The sequence below is a fragment of the Hyaena hyaena genome, unplaced genomic scaffold (genome assembly GCF_003009895.1).
Source record: "Hyaena hyaena isolate Hyena2069 unplaced genomic scaffold, ASM300989v1 scaffold_310, whole genome shotgun sequence".
Taxonomy (NCBI): Eukaryota; Metazoa; Chordata; class Mammalia; order Carnivora; family Hyaenidae; genus Hyaena; species Hyaena hyaena.
This window is the reverse complement of record NW_024080940.1, coordinates 1,784,649-1,802,475: the sequence shown is the minus strand read 5'-3', so window position 1 is coordinate 1,802,475 and position 17,827 is coordinate 1,784,649. Positions and strand designations below refer to the sequence as shown.

At 38.1% G+C, this 17,827-nt stretch overlaps 1 protein-coding gene across 1 annotated transcript in view; it reads right to left on the bottom strand.

Moving 5' to 3' along the window:
- The window catches only part of SPEF2 (sperm flagellar 2), a 186,052-nt gene that overhangs the window by 27,269 nt on the left and 140,956 nt on the right, over positions 1 to 17,827 (bottom strand). The window contains exons 31-32 of the mRNA XM_039248276.1: positions 6,145 to 6,251; positions 5,239 to 5,421 (exon numbers count right to left, since the gene is read on the bottom strand). Coding sequence (XP_039104207.1) covers positions 5,239 to 5,421; positions 6,145 to 6,251 — 290 coding nt within the window. The remainder of the gene's footprint in view (positions 1 to 5,238; positions 5,422 to 6,144; positions 6,252 to 17,827) is intronic.

The following is a 17,827-nucleotide window of genomic DNA, read 5'->3' as shown; positions in this document are numbered from 1 at the left end:
AATACAATTATCAGAAAATACTATGAAAAATTATGTGCTAACAAACTAGACAACTTGGAAGAAATAGACAAATTCCTAGACACCCACACATTACCAAAACTCAAAAGGGAAAAAATAAAAAAACTGAAAAGATCCATAACTAGTGAAGGGATTGAATCAATTATCAAAAATATCCCAACAAATAAAAGTCTTAGACTAGATGGCTGCCTAGAGGAATTCTACCAGACATTTAAAGCAGAGTTAATAACTATCCTTCTTAAGCTGTTCCAAAAAATATAAATGAAGAAAAACTTCTGCACTCATTCTATGAAGCCAGCATTGCCTTGATTCCCAAACCAGACAGAGACCACAGAAAAAAGGAGAATTATAGGCCAATATTCCTGATGAACATGGACGCAAAAATTCTCAACAAGCAAATCAAATTCTACAGCATATTAAAAGAATTATTCCCATGATCAAACAGGATACATTCCTGGACTTCAGGGCTGGTTCAATATTTGCAAATAAATCAATGTGATACATCACATTAATAAAAGAAAAGATAAGAACCATATGATCCTGTCAATAGATGCAGAAAAAGTATTTGACAAAATATAGCATCCTTTCTTAATAAAAACCCTCAAGAAAGTTAGGATAGAAGGAACATATCTAAACATCATAAAAGCCATATATGAAAAGATAAAAGCCATATATGAAAAGATAAAAGCCATATATGAAAAGCACACAGCTAATATCATCCTCAATGGGGAAAAACTAGGAGCTTTCTCCCTTAGATCAGGAACAAAAAAGGGATGTCCACTCTCACTACTCTTGTTTAACATAGTGTTGGTAGTCCTAGCATCAGCAATGAGACAACAAACCGAAATAAAAGGCATCAAAATTGGCAAAGAAGTCAAACTTTCATTTTTGTGGACGACATGATACTGTACCTGGAAAACATGAAAGACTCTGCCAAAACTGATATAGGAATTCAGCAAAGTCGCAGAGTACAAAATCAATGTATAGAAATTGGTTGCATTTTTATACACCAATAATGAAGCAACAGAAAGAGAAGTCAAGAAATCGATCCCATTTAAAATTGCACCAAGAACCATAAAATACAAAGGAATAAACCTAACCAAAGATGTAAAAGATTTGTATTTTTAAAACTATAGAAAGCTTATGAAGGAAATTGAAGAAGACACAAAGAAATGGCATAAGCATTCTATGCTCATGGATTGGAAGACTAAACATTGTTAAAATGTCAATACTACCCAAAGCAATCTACACATTCAATGCCATCCCAATCAAAATTATACTGGCATTCTTCTCAAAGCTAGAACAAACAATCCTAAAATTTGTATGGAATCAGGAAAGACCCCGGATAGCCAATATTGAAGAAGAAAACCAAAGTGGGAGGCATCACAATCCCAGACTTTAGTCTCTACTACAAAGCTGTAATCATCAAGACAGTATGGTATTGGCACAAAAACAGACACATTGACTAATGGAATAGAATAGAGAACCCAGAATTGGACCCACAAATGCATGGCCAACTAATCTTTGATAAATCAGGAAAGAGTATCTAATGGAGAAAAGAGAGTCTCTTTAGCAATGGTGCTGAGAGAACTGGAAAGCAACATGCAGAAGAATGAAAGTAGACCACTTTCTTACACCATACACAAAAATAAACTCAAAAAGGAATGAAAGATCTAAATGTGAGACAGGAAACCAACAAAACCCTAGAGGAGAAAGCAGGCAACAACCTCTTTGACCTCAGCCGCAGCAATTTCTTGCTCGACACCTCTCAAAGACAAGGGAATTAAAAGCAAAAATGAACTGTTGGGACCTCAAGATAAAAAGCTTCTGCACGGCAAAGGAAACAATCAACAAAACTACAAGACAACCTACGGAATGGGAAAAGATAGTTGCAAATGACATATCAGATAAAGGGTTAGTATCCCAAATCTATAAAGAACTTACCAAACTCAATACCTGCAAATCAAATAATCCAATGAAGAAATGGGCAGAAGATATGAATAAACACTTTTCCAAAGAAGACATCCAGATGGCCAACAGACAAATGAAAAATTGCTCAATATCAGTCATCATCAGGGAAATACAAATCAAAACCACACTGAGATACCAACTCACACTGTTAAGAGTGGTTAAAATTAACAACTTGGGAAACAACAGATGCTGGTGAGGATGTGGGGAAATGGGAACCCTCTTGCACTGTTGGTGGGACTGCAAATTGGTGCAGCCACTCTGGAAAACAGTGTGAAGTTTCCTCAAATAATTAAAAATAGAATTCCCTATGACCAAGCAATAGCACTACCTGGAATTTATCCAAAGGATACAGGAGTGCTGATTCATAGGGGCACATGTACCCCAATGTTTATAGCTGCACTTTCAACAATAGCCAAATTATGGAAAGCGCCTAAATGTCCATCAACCAATGAATGGATAAAGAAGATGTGGTTTATATATACAATGGATTACTACTTGGTAATGAGAAATAATGAAATCATTCCATTTGCAGCAGTGTGGATGGAACTGGAAGGTATTATGCTAAGTGAAATAAGTCAGTCAGAGAAAGACAGATATCATATATTTTCACTCATATGTGGAGCTTGAGAAACTTAACAGAAGACCATGGGGGAAGGGAAGAGGAAAAACAGTTGCAGAGTGGGAGGGAGGCAAACCATATGAGACTCTTAAATAAAAAGAACAAACTGAGGGGTGACGAGGGAGTGGGGGATGGGAAAATGAGTGATGGGCATTGAGAAGGGCACCTGTTGGGACGAGCACTGGGTGTGTATGTAAGTGATGAACCATGGGAGCCTACCCCCAAAACCAAGAGCACACTGTACAAAAACTGTATGTTAGCTAATTATACATTATATTAAAAAAGAAATGAAAAAAATCATCTGTGAAAATGTTAGCAATCTGAAATGTGAAATGTGAACCTGTAGAGTGGGGTTTACATTGATGAAGTAAGGCTCTGTCAATCATACCTTGCCTCATGGGGTTATTAGGTGATTTCTCTTTAAAAGATGGAAATGCCTCCTCTCTCTTGCTAAAACATGGCCAAAGTATTTTTTAAACCTTTTCTTAAAGAGTAAGTGTTGCTTTGTTTGGATCCCAGAACATCTGGCTCATTGAGCCTGCAATAACATGCATCCTCACAGACAGAAAGTGAGCTGGGGGTTCAATACCAAAGACTCCTACACAGTGTGGCTCAATGTCCACAAGCATGTGACGGACAGCTGCAGGACACCTGTGGGCTTCTAGGCTTGCAGCGTTCAGCCCAGGTACAGAGTCCAACCCACTTCAACTCTCTCATTCCATTTTAGAAGCTGGGGAAAGCAGCACACTCTTAAGTGGCTATTGTGGTGAACCTGCTGTTCGTCAAAAGAAAAGAAAAAAGACAGAAAAAAAGCCTAGAGCCCTTTTCTCTCCTAGGGAACTCAATTTCAGTGATGTGTATTATGTTATTTTACTGTTCTAATGTAGCATTTTTAACACATCTCATAAAATTTTGCTCTAGAAGTGTTTTTGACTCTTCCCATATAACTTTTTTTTTTGGTTTTGGGTTTTGTGTGTGTGTGTGTGTGTGTGTGTGTGTAAGCTAGCAAATGTTGGAAACTTGTGAAAGTCATGTGTGACGGTCAAGTGGGCCTTTGAAAATGGCCTCCTTGTCTTGGGGCTCCTGTGGGGGTGTCTAGGTGGGCAGGGAGAATGCTTACCTCAGAAATCAACTGCTTCCCAAACACAGGAGGTATTCAAATAAGTACTTCTGAGTTTCTTTTAAATGCAGTGGCCAACTTTCTCTAAGAAATTTATACTTTTGGTAAGGGAGCTTTCTGGTTTTGGCTCAGTATTTTGGTAAAAATTGCCAACATCCTTTGTTTGTTTCATGTTATACAAAAGGATGTTTAAGTTGATATCCTATGTTAATTGGCACACACTGTATTGAAGGTTGGTAATTTCTCAAATGCTCACTTTTAAAAATCTTAACCCAATGATGAAAACAGAGTAAGTTTTGCTCTGCTGTTTTTGTTTTCAGACAAAATCATTTTCAAAAGTTTTAATTTAAAGACAGGGACAGAATTCATAAATTGCTCCACTTAGGAAGAACACATATCAAAAAGCACAATCAGCCTAGCACCTGTCTTGATCCGCTTTGAAGGAACCTCCTCATATTCGAGTGTTACTTCCTCTGGCTCAACAGCATGAGTGTGGGCACATCAGCACTGTCTATAAGCATGCCATCCATTAATTAAGGACAAAGAGAGAATCAGGAAGGGATGTGCTCTTTCAATATTGAAATATACATGAGATTCAGGCACCTAAAGAGTATTACCCTATTTCAGAACTAGTGCCTTATAAACACTTACATCTTTTGTGTCTACCAGCAATGTGCAATGGTGAGCAATAGGATGATTTCAATTAGTAGACACCAAATAAGTAATTCAGGCCCTCTTAGTTATTGGGTTTTATTCTCCTTCCTTACTCAAACTTCTAAAAAATGAATTGATATTTCTTATCTTCCCTTCCTGGAAATCATTTAATCAATCCTCTGCAATCTGGATTCTGTACTCCACCAGAATTGCTCTGGTAAAGGTCACCAGTTACCTGTCAAGCCCAATGACCAAGTATCATGCTACTGAGTTATTCGTCACCTTCCATACTTCCTTTGGGTGTCTCATCCATTCATAAATTTAACAATTGCATACATGATAGTGACTTGCAATCCCTTCTGCATCTGCTGTTATCAGATTGAATGTTTCTATCTGCATTTCCTACGGACATTTTAAACTCAACTTGTCAAAAACTATCTCATCATTCACCAAAAGAAAAAAAAAACTTTCCCTTTTCCCTGTGTTCATTTTCCTGGGTAGTACTGTTGTCACTCCCAGAGTACTGGGAATTGAGCATCAGATATTAAAAGCTCTGCAGGTGATTCTAAATTACAGACAAGGTGGAGAACCACTGTGTAGGTAGGAACTGGGTGAAGGATAATGAAGTTTATGTAACTTCTTTCAGAACCCTTAGCTCTCTGAGCATCTTTGGCTTTTTCCAGACACTTCCACCTGGGACTTGGACAGTGTCTATGCTGCTTCTGGGTACCCAGACATAGACATCCAAGGAGCAGAACACTGGCCCAAGACCTGGCAATGTGACATCAGTGAGTAATACATTTCTTAGGTCAAAAGTATTCTGGTATTATTAGTGCCACTAGGTGCTGATAGCAACCTGCATATACTGCTCAAAAGTTATGGTGCCCAGCAGTTCTTCATCCACAGCCTTGAACCTCTGCAGGGTCTCGAGGAGTTCTTCCTCCAGAGGGATGGGCCAAGGCATCGAGATTACTAATAGGAATTTCCGCCAGTCCACAAACTCTGAGTTTATTATTAATAAGGATGTTAACTCCTGCAACTAGAAGAAAACAGGAATTGCCATTGGAATATTTGTATGATTCTATCTTGAAGCTATCACTTTGTGTTTCTTTGTAAGACATACAGATGAAGGAAAGAGGAGTTTATATTGGTGAATAGAGCCTGTTATCAGACGTGTTCCCTCAGTTTCTACCAACCAACCCCCACCAAACAGTACCTAGACAGTGTTTCACTTTTTGCTTCCTTGACATTTGGTTTTTTCTCTTCCTGTTACACAACAAATTTATACATGACTTATACATGTGACTTGACTCTAGTGACAGCAACTTTTATTCTTTTTGAAGATTAAAGATGATAAAAGTGGCTGGGAAAGGGCTCTACAGCCAGTAGGGAGGTACTATAACCATTTTGCTTTCTGACATTTTGCTTTCTGTTTCCTTAAGGAACAGAACAAGAACTTCTAGAATCATCTACTGCTACTGGTTAGAATCATTCCTTCCAGAGGTAACAGATACAAACTCACAGGCTGAGACTCAGAGTCTCCATAATGTTTCATTGACTGTTAACATCGTCATTCATTCTTTAAATGTTAAGCACACACATAGTACGTCTTACATTCAAGTTCATTTATATATTCATTCAAGTTTTAGCAATTGCCTACTAAATGTCAGACACTGTGCAAGTACTGGTGATTTTTAAACTATTGACTTAATCAAATAAGAAGAATTCTGAGTTTTGAAACCCAAACAAAATGGAAACTTACTTCAGTTTGAGTGAGGTGCATCCAACTACTAGGAAAGTTGTTTGTTCCAAGGTTCAGGGTTACCAAATCCAGCAGAATGTCAGTAAATGATTTATGTCCTATTATGCCTACAATACAATGAAAAATACTTTTTCAATTATATTATTTGACAGGGTTTTGTTTCTTTTGCTAACACGGAAACAAAATGGGTATTTGAACAATCATTTTATTCATATTATTTAAAACTGCAAACTTTAGAGAAACAAGACATTTGAAAACATAAAAATTATAATCAATTTCCTGATAAGTTTTCATTATTGTTTCTCAGCTAAGTCAAAATGTTTTTTTTGGCTGGATAATAAATCATTTCAGATTGAGCAAACCTTTATACTTTAATTTGGAATATTCCTTTGACTTTTTGCTCAGAATAGGTTGAATTAAAAAAGAAAAACAACTCGAGGTTTTCCTACATATAGTGGAGCACAAGAGTAAAAGATTTAGGTGAGTATGGGATAAAGGTGTTTTCAGATACATGCAAATCATGACTGTGATCAAAGTAACACATTTATCCTCACTTTTCTCTTTGTTCAGTATAGATTTGTTTTTTTGTAAATGCAGGGACACTTGAGCTGTTAAATTACTGGATTTGAAGCAATAATTTAATCATATGGTTGGTTCAATATTCCAAATTATTTCATAAAAGATCACCAACCTTTTAAATGCTTTGCCCTTATATATTAATCCATTTTATTCTGTCTAAATGAGAAGTCTGTTTTGTCTGTCTCTTATTTCAGATTGCATGCACTTGCATGAAAAAAGAAATAGAAAAACAAAATAAATAAATATGCTTTAAAAACATCTGTCTAACCCCTCTGACAAAAGTACCTTCTAGAGTCAGGAGAGCTCCTATCTGTATTTGGATATTTCAGGTCCAGAGTAATAGCTATCTTTCCTTGTTTAGAAATAAAAAAGCAGAACATAGATGTAGCATTTCAAATTTTTTTTTACACCTGAATTTTTAGCATTTATAAAAGTCCAATGTCAACTTTATCTTCTTCTAATCTTTAAGAAAATGTATTAATCCTTTTAAAATATCAGTGGTTCAAACCAAACACACAATTTTGAGATTTGGAGGTTAATTTTCTGGGTGGCAAGAGCAGACTTTTTCTTTGATATGACTGGACACCTGATGGGTTGTTCAGAAATAAATTCTCTATCCTTTTTTAAAAATCAAACCTGAGTATCCAGTTTTATAGAGATGAGAATATTTTATAGAGATGAGAATATTTCCCAGGTAGTAGAATTTTCAGTAAAATGAGCTTTATTTTCAGCAAAAAACATATTGGTTTTTAGACAAGTTAGAAATAAATCATTCATGAGGTGTCTGGGTGGCTCAGTCTGTTAAGCATCTGACTCTTGATTTCAGCTCAGGTCATAATCTTGTGGTTATGGTACCGAGTCTCATGTTGGGCTCTGTGCTGGGCATGGAACCTGCTTGGATTTCACTCTTCCTCTCCTTCTGCCTCTCCCCAACTCACGTGTGTGTGTGTGTGTGTGTGGTTGCACGCACGTGCATGCGCTCACGCACACACACGCACTCTCTCTCAAAATAAATAAACATTTTTTTTAAAAAAGGAAAGAAACCATTCATGTTCCTTAAGATGAAACCATAAATAAAATCTATTTTTAGAAAACCATGAAGAGAGTCTAAGTATTTAAAAATTCTGTTAGATGTGCAATATATTCTCACTGTCTTTAACAGCTATGTTGCAAGGAAAGTGTTGTAAGGTAATACTTCCAGCTTACATAGGGATTGTTTATCTGGTGGCCTTACTGTGAAATGTGAAACTATTTTAATATTTGATCTTATCCCTTACATGTGCCCCAAGGCATGTGGCAATGTGATCTTCACATAAAATGGGATAATACCAACATAAACTTAGAAATTTTATTCATGGGAGGCCCCTGGGTGGATCGATCAGTTAAACATCTGACTCTTGATTTTAGCTCAGATTTCGAGCCCAGAGTTGAGCTCCATACTCATAGCTTGGAGCCTGCTTAGGATTCTCTCTCCTCTCTCTTTGTCTCTGCCCCTCTTCCTCTCTCTCTCTCTCAAAATTTAAAAAAAAAAGAAATTGTATTCATTGATTAAAAAAAACAACAACACTCCTTCTCAGTTTGGCCCTAAGTTAGTTATCTAATGCAACTGTCATTTAGAATTATCCAGGAAAGATGTTAACTGTATGCCAGGCCTAAAGGAATTCGGATCATAGTCTAGTGACCCTTAGGAATAACTCGGCAAAAGATGACATCAAAATGACACCACTGCTTAGAAGGATCCCCTCCATCCAAAGAACGTGAAAGAATGTGTGGATATAGAAGCAGACTTAAAAGGTACAGGAAAACCAATCTTTGGATTTTGGCTTTGTCTGGCCAGATGCCAAACGCCCTTTGTGTTTAATGTGAAGACTAGTTACTGTGTTACTTCTAAATTTCAGATTAAAAAGAATTTGTAAAAAGAAAAAAAAAACACCAAAAACTTTAGTAAATAAAACAAACTTCTTGAAAAAAAAATTTTGTTTTTGCTCTGATCAATGACAAAGTCCACATTTGTCATATTACTAATCACTTTCATAATGGGTTTCCGAGTCTGATGAACAAGTGGAATTAGATCTCGTGTCACCGTTTGAAGATGGCGTTCTTGCATTCCATAAGTGAATAGCTTTCCTGGGGTCAAAGTTATTAATGTCTGGAGAATTCAGCTGAATTATCAGGAGATCTGTCATACTTTCAGCCTTGATTGTGGCATGCGTTTGTGACTTGGCACGCTTCATCTGACTAAAGCCACGTTCTGCTTCTGCAGAACTTGAAGGGAGGGTCAGCACTAGGTCCACTAGTGTCAGGATATTTGGATACTGGTGCAAGTAAACAGAATTCACAAAATCCCAGGTCAATTTGTGGATGTTCTGAAATCTAGGGGGAAGAATGAAAAGTGTCAAAAATTGAGACTCTCAAGGTTTATCCAAATATTTATAAATACCAACTATGCTTACCTGGTGTAAATCTCTAATTTCAACATGCTCCATTCAGTGTCCACTTCATGGATTTCCACACTAGCAGCTTCCAGTAGTGGTTCATAGTGGGCAATCAAGATGGATACCTCATTTTCTCCAAATTCTGCCATTGATATATGAGAGAAAAAAGTCACATATATGAAAGAAACCTACAGTCAAAGAACAATAGGTTAGAAGTTAGTGCATATAGGGTACCTGGATTTATCTTTGCTGGCCACAATTTAAAGCTTCCAATCATGGTAGCCTTCACCACATCTTGGCTGGCATCTCTGAAACAACCTTGCAGTCTCTTGATGAGATGTGTTAAGACCGTGCTTCTCACATCAGAAATGTTTCCCTTTCCCCCCAGGCAGTTACCATGAAAATGGGTGACTGAATCAACCCGACGTTCTTTTGGTCCTGGTCTGGGGAGGAAAAAAAATCCCCCAAATAAACAACAACTAAATTAAAAAGTACCTGACAAACAATGCCCCCGGTCAAACTGTCTAGTTTTACAGACCCTCAAACCATTCCCCAATTCCTCACCTTGTTTTATACATTCTGAGCATTTCCAATGTTGACTCTAATGTGGCAAATACGTCAGCAATGGAAGAACTTCTGTTCTGATTGACACGGGAAAGAATGCTAAGGACATTAATGACATCCACTAAGAAATGGACAAATTTAACAATGTCTGCTTGGAGAAGGAGCTCCAGGAGTTCATTGGCTTTCTGGTGACTTGTGTCATTTCTGCCCTCAACTGCCTGTAACATACATTCGGAAAAGAAAGGCGGTTTATCTTTCTCAAAATTATTCTTTCAAACTTCTCAATAAAAATATTCTCTGTCAGTCTGATAAAGTAAAATAGTATGGTATTTCAAAATTACTTACTGAATGCAGTTGCTGCACTATTGCAGGGTACCCCTTGAGAAAGTTCTGGAGGGCTGTCTGTAATCCCTGAAGCCATCTCCTGCCCCCTACTTGAGAAGGCAGCACAGGGCGAAGGTGAAGGCCTTTGAAAGCAGTTATCAGAGAACTCTTGTGGACAGGAGAGCTGTGGTAGAAGTGGTAGATGCTGTGAAGAAGGCCTCTGACGTCATTGTACAGGGGAATGCTCTGGAAGACTGCCTTGTAAGACAGTTCAAGATGATGTGCAAAGCAGTACACAGTCAGTGCACATGGCTGGATTTCTCTGAAGAGCATGGCCACCCCAGTTTTTTCTCTCTCTGAGCCAGGGGCACCATCACTCCCAAAACCAACCAGTTTCTTTGCCCAGTCTTGGTTCGATAGCTTAAGCTGAAGATTTCTCTCTAGAGTTTTCTCAATGGCATTTCTTATTTCCAGAGGATCCTTCTTTTCTACTGTCTGTACCCCAACAATTTGGCAATGCACTTTTCCTGAGTGTGCGAACTGCACGTAGACAAGTTCAGCTTCCTTGGTTGAACTGTCTGTGATTCCGTCACTGAGGACAGAGAAAAATTTACTTTGTTCTAGTTTCTCTCTTAGATTTCTCCGTTCCACTTCAGCGATAAAATACGTGAATGTTCTTGCTGATTTGTTAGTTCTGAATACTGGGCCGATATCGACACCCTTCATATCATCCAACTTGCACATCCAGATAAAGTCTTTGAGGGGGCGTCCTGTCTTGGCAATAGCATGGCATGATCTGAATAAGTTCTCTACTCTCCCGAGGGTGACTTTGCTCATGGTCGTCACCATGAGCTCCGTGGTGGCTTGGTTCACCGGAGAACCACTTGTTGCTTCCATTAGTGAAGCCTTGGCATGAGCCTCACTGAGATGATGTGCATTGAGAAATTCGGTCCTAAAGTTGTCAGTGCCATAAAAAAAACTCACTTGATTTCCCCTTGACTTTATTCCATGCTTACGACACAGACCACAGAACATAAGATTTAGTATTTCATCATATATAAGCCAAGGGTATTTTTTTAGCCAGATTTTCAAAAATTGATTATTCCTCTTTGGAAGGTAATGGCCAAGCTTCTGTGGTCTTTTCTGCTTTTCTTTGACTCCGCTCACATCGCCTGGAGGATCCCTGCCTTTAAAATAACTCCACGTTGTTATCTTCAGTCATCACCAACCTCTACCCTTAATTTTGCTTAATCTATGCCCCCAACACTTGCTCGTTATTTCTGGAAAAAGTTACAGTGAGTGTTTACGAGTGGATGTCAAGTTCTCTGGTTAGCGCTTTAAGTGGCTTATATTATTTAACCCTCATAATCCATTATCCCTATTTTATAGTTAACAAAATGGACCAGTTACTTGTCATTTCATAAACAAAAAGACTAGGGCACAGAGTGGTTAATTAATTTGTCTGATGTCACAGTGCTTGTACCTGGGGGAGCTGGCAGGCAGTCCTACTTCACAGCCCCCATATTTATATCATTATTACAGGTTTCTCATAGCAAAGGGTGCTATGCTCTTCTTCATTCTAGAATCTGTTCCTCTGTGCATAAGAGGGACACTGCTTTTTGCTGACATTTGCTTCCTATGGTGAGAAAACAAAGGACACACACAGCAGCAGGTCTACAAGAGTCACTTTGGACATCTTTTCACCCTCTCTGGCCGTGCTGTAGCCAACCTGTTCACTTACAGAAAGGGCTTCAGACTTTGAGACCCATCCTGGGTGGTTTCAAAGAGCTGTGCCTCATGCCTCAACTTTTTCTTTTCCCCAAAGGTCTAATTTTTGAAACATACTTGTCGGAGAGTGGAATATATATGTTTTTTTTTTTTTTTTCCTGGACAGAAGGACAGAAAAATTTAAATCGCACAAAGGCATGTCCTAAAATACAATTTCTCTCAGGAGGCAGGCAGCCTAGACCACATATTTATTTCCCTCTTGCAACTTCTGTGACCCTACCGATCATTAGATGATATTGTCCTATTTTATAGTATAACGAAAGGTGGATTATGTATTTGTGTGATATTATACTAAAATACCTCATGTCGACATACAAGCTCAGTGTTTTGTTTCGTTTCACTGCTTTACTGTCCTAGGCTGACTGCTCAGCTATATTTTAAACTCTTCTTACAGAAAGAACCACACTTACTTCCTTTGTGCTCCATAATGGCGAGATGAGTGTGAGTATGTGGCAGATGTTTCAGAAAATACACATTCCCTATTGATTTTCATGATCTCATAGTTCTTAGTGTCTTTTACTAGAAAACCTTTGACATTAGTCAATCTGCTTCTGCCTTTCTTACCCTATTTGCATCTAACTTCTATTTGCCTTTTAATCAGTTTTTTGTAGTTGTTACTGTTAAAACATAGCCCCATTTTGTTCCCCTGCAAAAATCAAATCCTAAATATTACTGTTTTCACTGCAGAGAGTCTTCTGGTAGCTGATACCTCCTGACTTCATTTTCATGCCTATAGGGTCATTCTCTCACTCTAGGCCTTCAGTGCCAGGCTGGTGCCTGCCCGATACACACAAATGCCAGCTAATACACGAATGAATACACAAAAAAAGAAGTAAAAGAAATCTCTCATTGCTAACGGAAAGGACTTGAACTTTTGCTACTGATTTAGCTAGCTTTTATGTTTTTAGCTTTATGAACAGATTTTCCAGAAGGTGTTATCTTGAATTCTGAGCACATACTTTCATTTGCCTAATGCAAATTCTCTGGCTTTATGAGAATATGTTTCCTCCTGAAGAAGCAGCTGAAACCCTGCCCACAGACAGTTTGAATAGGTCCAAAGGCTTCTAGATTTACTACTGCATTTCCGTGATCTGAATCTATACAGCGGAAGGAGTTCACCCACGGAGAGAACCACAGGACCTATGGGGGCTACTCCTTTTTGCAGTAATCCCTAGATTTTGCCACCTGGAGAGATACCCTTGTTAATACCATCAATCCTTCTCCATCGAACCTTTTCTAAGAAATCTTTCTGTGGTTTTTGATTTGTGTAAAGTCAGACTAACTTAAGCAGTTTTCAGATTAAAATATGGGGCTTATGTCCCTGCAAATATTAATATCATATTTCTATAATTTTCTCAGAGCCACTAGCTTAGAAAAATCCACAGAACTTTCTAATGATTCCCCTCTCACCTCCCACCCGTGCGCTCAATCCTGTCTCTCAGTTGGTTGAGGCTTTGTAGGCACAAAGAGCAGTATCTGCAACTCCCTCAGGGTCTCTTCCTGTAATCCACTCACCACATCATTTGGCTCTAAATATCTTTGATAATCCTGCCCTGCATGTCCTTTGCAAGCCACTTTGAGACTTCACAATCTGACCACAAGGTCTTTTACAGTCCTTAAATCCTGCCGCTTGCCCCATCTGGTCTGTTTGCTGTTCCATGAATATGTCATGCACATAACCTCAAAATCTCAATGTCTACTCTATTTTCCCCTTTGTCCGGAACACCCTGCCCCTGCTTTTCTTCCTGGAAGGCTCCATTCAAAATTCTCCTCTGGGCCTAACTCTTATGCTGACCCACATAGGCAGTAAAAACTACTTCCTCCTTTGAATTCTTGTAAAAACCATGTAGCTGAATGATCGAGCTTAGCCACTACAGACAAGAGTTCTGTTTGTGCTTTCCGTGTCTGAGACCAATCACTGAATCTACGGGTCTTTAAAAGAGGTTCAAAGGAGGGGCCCTTGTCAGTTTTTAGAACAATATTAGAGCCCTGGATAACTAAATGCTGCCTCCCCTGAGGAAGGGATGAGGGTGCAGAATTTTCTGGAATGTGTTCTCTCTTGATAGCCTCTCAGCAGAAGCCAAAACAACCATGAACCAAATCTCTATTGGCATTACATGGAGTACTGATGGGCTTGCAAAGAAAAGGAGTTCTTTTGGTTTAAGTGGGGACAGAGGAACATTGCTAAAGTGTTCTAGTTTCAACAGACTTCAAATTGCTTTCATTGGAGAAAGATTGTCTTCATGATGTGCTTGGCACTTGATGCTTAGAGACAAGATGTACCTACCCAGAGCTTAATGCAGTACACAAAATGAGTGCTTTTGTTTGAGATGTTTTTGGTCCACCGGGGAGCCAGATACCCCGTGGTTTAATTCCATCAGGTGGTGTATTTTTTTTTTTTTCTGGAAATATTCCAGGACTATGGTGGAGGTGCCTATTATGGTGTGTGTACCTTCAGGATACCGAGCTAATATTTTGGATAATAATTAGAATAGTTTGTATCACTATTGTATAATGTAACATATTATATAATAATATGGCACTGCTATAATATATATAAATATATAATTATATAATTGAATCACAATGGCTTATATATTGTACTTAAATTGCACATTCTGTGTTCCAGACACTTTCTAAACACTTAACGTATATTAATGACTTTAATAGCTCATAACAGCTCCATTGAAATACCCCATTTTCCAGATGAAGAAAGTGAGTCAGAGAGAGGCTAAGTAAGTTGCCCAAGATCATATTAATCAATCATATTTGATGAAAGGTGGAGTTGAAAAGTACTGTCTGACTCTTCTTATCCTTGGATGGGTCTTCTTTATTCATCCAGCCATGGGTAAAAAGTGAATCAACATGGAAATGCTAGCGTGGGGCCTGCACGGAGCCTGACAACATTGGCTATTGTTATAATTCAGAAGATATTTACTAAATCTCACTCTGTGCTGGGAGTATACTCGTGGGGATCCTTGGGACAGTCAATGAAAGAATGTCTTTCTGATCCACTGGCTGTCTCTTACTTAAACTGCTCCTAAGAGTCTAAAGAATGGATCTTTGCTGGGTGGCAAGAAAAATGCTAACATGACAAGTTGTTTCACTGCATTTTTCATGATCTTGTATGATGATCACGCAAAAGGTCATTTTTCTTTTCTGGCATATTTGTAACAATCATATCAACAAATGGTATTTTATGTCTCATGACTACATTTACCAAAGGAGATTTAGAATCATCACAAGTGGCAGAATTTGACCAGGAAAGGAGCATCGAATATAAACATTACAGTATATAATGTATTTTCAACTTTTCCATTATCTTTAGTAAGGGCTATTTTAACAGACTTTTATTTTTCAAGTGGGATGGACAATACTCAGCAGAAAACTCCTTAAGCTTTAGTTCTTTCCATTTACATACTAGTTACTCACAAATATTTAAAGTCGCTTGTAAAGATTATCCATTTCCCTCAATAATTTTATTTTTATAGCATAACAAAAAGTGGAACTTTGTACATTATAAGCAGTGGACATTACCACTCCTTACAACTTTGCTAAAACATCATCCTGTGAGCCGAGTAATATATGACTGTTATGTGCAAATATGTTTGCTTTTTTCCTAGAGAAAAATCCATCTGTTCATATTTTACCATATTTTAGTGAGCTTGAAAGTGCATCTTAGATACCATAGGTTACGTTGGCATATATGAAGAAGTTTTTGGAAATGATCATATTTCTTGGCTTAAAAATAACGGCAGTTTTCGAGTTCAAGGAAGAAATTCTGTAGGATCACACATTTAGAAATGTGCCACTTTCAGCCAGTAGCTCCATACTTTCAAAACTGATCACTTCAACTAAGACAGTTTTTAGAAATTGTAGGCTTCTAAGGTAAATGCAGTGGAAAGTACCATGAAAGATTGATTTCCAATTCTCAGAAGGAATATGACAAAAGACTTCCCTTAAAGATGGATGGCTGTGTATCATTTAAGGCACTGAACAACAATTACAGAGCTGAGGAAGAAAGACTAAAGTCAGAGGATCTTTTTGGGGCTCAGGGAGTTGGGGAGAAAGGGTGAGTGGTAATTATTGGGCTTCCTCACGGAGGGGCAATGTCAGCATTTGCAGCCTGACTTCAAAAAAGTCATCACAGAATTGGGACTCTGGGATGCAGAAAATGGAATGATTCTTATTTTACTTTCCCTTTATAACATTAGCAAGAATAATAACAATGAGTATGAGTTGTATTGATAGACTACCTGATTCTGTGCTAAGGCTTTTACATGTACTTGAAAAGCAACAACAACAAATACATATACATGTGTGTGTGTTAAAATATTGTAATTGAGCCAATAATAAAGAGTTTAAACTGGCTGCTCATAGACCATAACTCATTTTGAACCATGAAGACTCCTAAATCTCACAGTATTATGTAGCCTTGTAAACTCTGCAGTAATTACAACTGTTATTCTTAAATATGTGTTAATTCTCCAGCTTGGGTGGGTGGGGGCAGCTTCCCAGACAGAGAAGGCCTCCCCATCTGTTTGCCCATGGTTCGTGCAGTTGGAGAAGAAGCAGCAAAGCAGTCTCCTGATTCTCTCCCTGAACATCCACACCCATGCCTCTTATCTGCACATTGTCTAGCGGCTGTTCCTCTAACTTTAAATATTCTATGTATCCCTGCCATCAAACCAGTCTTCTTCCATTTCCTTCCTCTGAAGTATTATCCCACCAAACTTTCCCTGACCAACCTCATTGCTCGCTGGTCCCCCTTTCCTCTGCAGTCTTGAGCACTTTTATAAAGTTGATACTCTGTTCCAGAAAGAACCGAAATAGAAGTTTATATTTTCTTCTTCTTTACTTTTCAAATTACACTCTAAGTCCATCAGTCAAGTGGTTTTCTTTTTACATCTACTTTTTAAAATATATATATAACTATCTCCCTCCTCCCCCCTTTCCTTTCTTCCCTCTTCCTTCCTCTTTCTACCATACTTTGAAAGCTGTTGCATTCTACCATATTCAGAAAACAAATAAATGTATCAGTTGACATATTTTAGTCCCAAAGCTTTCTAGAATTAATCTTCTAGGACACATACATGTCAACTTATATCTGCTATTTGTTATTTGTTTTGAAATTTTTAGCTGAAATGCAGGCTCTAGACTAGAGGTTGGATCCAAGAATGTACCATGGTTATCATCATGAATACTAAGGTTCTTAAACAGGGATTAGAAGTGGTTGATAATTTTCAAAGTCCACTTGCACCTACTCACATGCCTGCAAATGCTTTTAGTTTTGACCTGCTAATTGGATGATTTTCTTCTCATCACCCTAGTGTAGGATTAAAGCAAATCGTATTTCATATTCAGAATCTTTATACATGTATCTTTTTATTTTATATGTAAAAAATGGTGTGGATAAAATGAAGAGCAAATGCAAATGTGAAGAAGAAAATATGTAATAAGAGGGCATTGTGAAACCTACACAATGGGGAAGAGAATGGAATTTGCCCGAATGGAAGAAGGAAGGGATTACATGTGCTGGCTTTATAAAACTGTGACTTTTTTTTTCTTTTGTACTTGGTGAGGGTCACATTTTCTTCCTGCCCAAATATTTCCAGCCAGAGTTGGTGCCTATCCATAGTTGCCTTGTGTGCTTTTATGTATTGGAGGCTTAGACCCGCTCAGCTGATTAGATGCGGTGACATGTAGAGGTTCTCCCAGAGGCACATGGTTACACCTGTTTCAACAGCTGGGCTTAGCAAAGAGGTGTTCAGACTTAGAGAAAAGGAATTTCATTTTGACTACTAAGATTTAGTATGGTTTCTAGAAATACTAGACTTATATTTTTTTTAAATGTTTATTTATTTTTGAGAGAGAGACAGAGAGCATGAACGGGGAAGGGGAAGTGAGAGAGGGAGACACAGAATCTGAAACAGGCTCGACTGAGCCACCCAGGTGCCCCAAAATACTGGACTTTTAAAGAACAAATGAAATAT